General features: G+C 36.4%; 1 protein-coding gene across 1 annotated transcript in view; it reads left to right on the top strand.

Annotated features, from left to right (window-relative positions):
- Window positions 1-2,948, top strand: part of LOC125043758 (protein SPT2 homolog) — a 16,398-nt gene extending 13,450 nt beyond the window's left edge. The window contains exons 5-6 of the mRNA XM_047640028.1: window positions 769-1,880; window positions 2,413-2,948. Of these exons, the coding sequence (XP_047495984.1) occupies window positions 769-1,880; window positions 2,413-2,584 (1,284 nt within the window). The 3' untranslated portion in view covers window positions 2,585-2,948. The remainder of the gene's footprint in view (window positions 1-768; window positions 1,881-2,412) is intronic.
- Window positions 2,949-5,072: the final 2,124 nt, after the last annotated feature.

Below are 5,072 nucleotides of genomic sequence, written 5' to 3'. Positions count from 1 at the left end.
TTTGTGGCTAAGTACTAGCAGAACCATCTATGGGCAGACATTTCACAAAAAAATATAGAAAATAGGCACAGTATTTGCCCCATTTTTTTGCTCATTTTCCCTGTTGGCATTGGGTTAAACATCAGACAAATAAATAATTGGTTATTCATCTGATGAAGAACTCCTGACAAGTTTGAAATGTTACAATTTAATTTCTTGTCTTATTATTGTTGCTGTTTTCCTATTCATATTTGTGTACACATTTCTGTGTTTGGTTGTATTCATACTAACTACTTTTAGCATAGACATAGACACTTTGCAGATTAAATAGTAAACACAAGTAATTAACCCAGTAGGTGAGAAGTACAGTCTTTCCTCATACAAATAATCACCAGATTGAAAGTAGAAAATTACTTCTCCAAGTCTGCCTCTGTTAATACCTGCAGATTAAGTGTTGACTGGCATTGGGTGTGGTTGGTCAAAGAGGGTGCTAGCTCCAGCTTGTGGGTTTTCAAAGGGGATACAAACATCATCTAGAATGTCTGATATATTATGCCAGTAATTCTGGGATAATCAGTGGCTAATTCATTTAATTAAAAGTGGTAGAAAAAAAAAAAAAAGGACTTCATGTACATTTACTAAGGAATCTACTGAGGTTGTTAATTGCTGAAGTGAACTGCTGGTTCACTATACTTTTGATTGGGATTGTGTGTTGCACTTTTCAAAAGTTTATCTTATCACCTTCAATGGACAGGACTTAACAAAATTACTATTTTTATTTGTTTTCAGAGTCGAGTTATCAATAGTCTTAAGAAAGAAGAGGAGGAGGAAATGGTTCCAAGAAAAAGAAAAAGAAGACGCAAATATGCTGATGACGAGGATGGATTTATCAATGATGGGGATGCATATGATGACTTCCCTTCTACGTCAGATTCTAAAAAGTCCAGCTCGAGTTCAGGAGCAAAGGTCCCGGTCAATATTAACTTAACAAACTACAAAAGTGACAAACACAACAATTTCAAGTATGACAAGGAGAAAGAAAAAGAGAAGGAGAAGGAAAAGGAGAAGGAAAAGGAGAGACATAAAAAGCACAAAGAAAAGAGCAAGGCCAAAGCAGCACCTCCACCATTGAGCTTTGAGGAGTTGCTGAAAATGGCTCAGAAAAAGACTCTGCCAGGTGGCAAAACGGAAGAAGAGGCCAAGAAAAAAGTGAAGGAGCAAGAGAAAAAGAAGGACATTGATCGGCCGCTCACCGCCAAGGAGAAAGAGGAATTAGAAGAAGAGAGAAGAAGAAAGTTGAGAAGAATGGGCAAGCTGCCTCCAGAAAAGAAGGAACCAGAGAAGTCCAAGGATAAGGGACAGAAGAATGAGCCAAGCAGCCAGGAAGAGAAAGCAAAGAAGGATGGCGAAAAGATGGCTGGGAAGAATAAGCCTGCAAGCAAACTGCAACAGGCGCTGGAGAAGCCGAAGCCTGAACCCAAAGTGATCGATAGAAGTAAATACTTTGCAGTTCCATCAGGGCCCAAGCCACGAGAACTTCCTCAAAGCAGGGACTCAAAGCCTTCCCAGAATTCTAAACAGATGCCTTCCAAGTCCCAAGACAGCCGAGCAGTCTCAGCCAATGACAGCAGACCGCAGAAGAGCAAAGAGTTTCCTCCAAGAGACCTCAAGCCCCAAAAGTCCCGAGACTTCCCACCAAAAGACAAAGGACGTCCATTCCCTCCCCCAGACTTGCATCGACGACAGCCCCCTGGTCCATCGCTCAAGAGAGGTCGAATTGAGAGTGATTCTGAAGAGGAATATGACTCAGAAATGGATGATTTCATTGATGATGGGGAAGAAGAATTGGATTACTCAAATGAAATCAAGAAGATGTTTGGATATGATAAGAGCAGATATGCGTGGGTATCATTTGGTTTTCTTGTGCATTTTTCCAAGATGCTTAGCTTTAAGAAACTGATTTTTTTTTCTTTTTTACTTTGCACTTATATGTAGAGGTAGTTATTTCTCTTTTATTATTAGAAATTAAATGTGATACTTAATATGGAAAGAGAGACAGGATTTTTTTTAAAGATTAATTTGGAACACAACAACTTATTCATTTTCACATTTTTTCTGCTATGTTTTGAGGCACTAGATATTTGAGTCATTCCTGTCACCTCGGTCATCAGCCAAAATTTTCATGATGGCATATTGCCTCACCTAACCCTCGGACAAATTTTAATCATGACATGATCACATCACCCAGATCCAGTGGATTAATACTTGTATGTCATTTGATGATTCTGTGCTTATTTTGTCATTTTTGTTCTCCATTTAATTTGCCAGTGTAAGGCTTTACTCTCCTTGACAGTGTTGCGTTAGAAAAGGCTATGTTTAGTGATTGTATTAGTGTTATTTGTACTGATAGTTTTTCCTTGTACCTCCTCACAGGGATGAAGAGGATGACTGTGACGATATGGAGGCCTCATTCTCTCAGATGCAGAAAGAGGAGCGCATCTCTGCTAAAATTGGTCTCATGGAAGATCTGGAGGATATGAAGAGAGAAGAGGAGGAAAGAAAAATAAAGGAGATGAGGATGAAAAAGATGAAGAAGGGTAGATGAGGCCCATGCATGAATGGAAACCCAGAGGCAAGAGAGATATTAAGAAGTAGATGAAAAAAGCTCTTGAATCCATCTGTACATAATTTTTATGATACACCTGTGCCAGTAATGAATTTTATATGTATATAGTTGCCATAGTTTAACTTCCCTCACCAGGATATACCATACTGCCAGAGTGGATCATGGGACTCAAAGACTTATGATGAATGATGGGCTGTTGTAGGTCGATTCCAATGGAATGTTTGTTTTATTATTAAGGTTTTTTTAATTTTTTTTCACAATAATTATGAGTATTATTTTCTAATGTCACTGTTATCATTTTTACTATAGCTACTATTTCGAAGTTTATTATCCTTATCTTTTTTTTCTATAGTAGCTTCATTTCATTTCATTTTTTTTATTATAAATTTTTTCAAGTTATTATTGTTGCTATGTTTATTGCTATTTTATTATTATTTTATATATATTTTTCATTACTATACTTTTTATGAAGATAGAAATTAGATTTTGTATTCAGAAAATGTGTATTACACTATGCTGAATTTTGACCTTCATGAATACCTCCTCCCCTCCCTGTTTTCTATGAACTTGTGTTTACTAAATAGTATATACCATTACTTGATGTACCATAGTTCTTAGTTATTATATGAAATGTTTAGCATAGTGTGATAACATTTGTTGCAATCAGGCTAGAAATGTTCCTTGAGAATAGGTGGAGAACTTGAGATCCAGATAATCCAGTTTTTCAAGCTAATGGAGTTGCTTCCATTTTGTTGTTTTCATTTTTATGAATTATTTTTTTCAGTAATTTAGCACAATCTCGGTTAAGGGGATGGTAAATATTTGTTAATTATATCTTTACGTGCTTGTGTTGAGTATTTTATAAATGACATACCTGGTTCTTTGTGACAAAAATAGGGAAAAGAAAGAAAAGAAAGAAAAAAAAGAACTAATCCTTAGACAGTTATAAGTTACCGCTTCCTCTCATGATATCTGGGTTGATAGATGGAGCCTGAAAAAATCCTAAATCCTGGCTAAGCTAGGATTAAAACTTTTGTAGGTAAGCTGTCATACTCGTCCAAGATGGGGGAAAATGACTCTAAATGAGAGTAAAATGAGATATTTTACATTTTTGCTTCAGCTGTTTGTGGCTTTGTGTTACAAAATTTCCAAAGAGCTTGTTGTTGATTTTTTTCTTCTTCTTCTTCTTCTTCTTCTCCTCGTAGTTACTTTATTGTTTCTGTAAGGAATTATTAATGACTAAACAGACCACTCCTGTATTGTAGATAGTATTGACCATGTTATACAGTGTTGGATAGAGATGTCAGAAATGGAGGCTATTAGTTGTTATTGACAGGATACATCATAAAGAACTGAACTTTTCTAATTTCTCTCCAGAAAGTTAACATTGATGAAGGATGAAAGTTTACAACAGGGAATATAACATTTATTGCATAAGATTAATGAAGATAATGGCATATTTTCTAGAAATTATTCAAATCATTTTAATGATTCATGTCATCTGTTTTTTGGTTTAGCAGAACACTGCATTTTCAAGGAATCACACACAGTCCCTTGCTTGTGGTTGTTGTGTGGGGGTTTAGGAGATGGGACTGAGGCTCAGTGTGGGAGGTCACCCCTAACTTGGTCCTCAGCCCTCTCCTCAACTAATTTTGCATGGTGTTTTCTTCTCCTTTCCTTTTCCTTTTCTTCATCCCCTTGTTTGGTCCACTTATCATAAGTGTTAATTCATTTTTGCTTAAGTATTGTTTTTCCACAATACTTTATCTTAATGCACCCTACTCCCTAAACTCCTTCCCCTTCTAACAACCTTTACCTTATACTCTACCCCATCAGCTCCCCCTCTCTACCCTTTTCACTACCATACCACCCACTAGTACTGTTCAGCCTCTAATTTTACCCTAATCATTAACTCATTCCTATCCCTTTTTGCTTCTGTATTTTGCCATAGCAACATAAGAGCTTTGATGTTATGTAGCATTTCCTTATCTGGGGGCTTTGCTACCAGGCCTCATGCAACCACTAATGACCTTTGATGTTGATGTGGCAGAAAACTTTCAATAAGTAAAATAAATCTAGGACCACCATTTCTACCTGTATTACCCTTTTATTGTTTCATAATGACTCCTTTGCCATTTTTCCTTATACTATGTTCTTTCTCCTTCATCAGATACACACTCCATTTCATCCAATTGGCCTACACTCTTAACCCTTTCCTCTTTACTAATCCCTGCCATACTTCATTTGCTTCCCCCTCTTTACCCTTTTTATACCCTTTACCATACTATCTTAAATGCTCTATAACCTATGACATATAACACATTTTATCCTAATTGTTAACTCATTCTTATCCTTTTCACCATAATACTTGACCTAAGTGTTATATGACCTTTGATGTCTAGCACATTTATTTGTTTTAACCATTAACCATTACTAGAGAGAGAGTGTATTATAGCAAACACTTCCA

This window comes from Penaeus chinensis, chromosome 34, assembly GCF_019202785.1.
Source record: "Penaeus chinensis breed Huanghai No. 1 chromosome 34, ASM1920278v2, whole genome shotgun sequence".
Classification (NCBI taxonomy): domain Eukaryota; kingdom Metazoa; phylum Arthropoda; class Malacostraca; order Decapoda; family Penaeidae; genus Penaeus; species Penaeus chinensis.
This window is presented reverse-complemented; position numbering and strand designations above follow the sequence as displayed.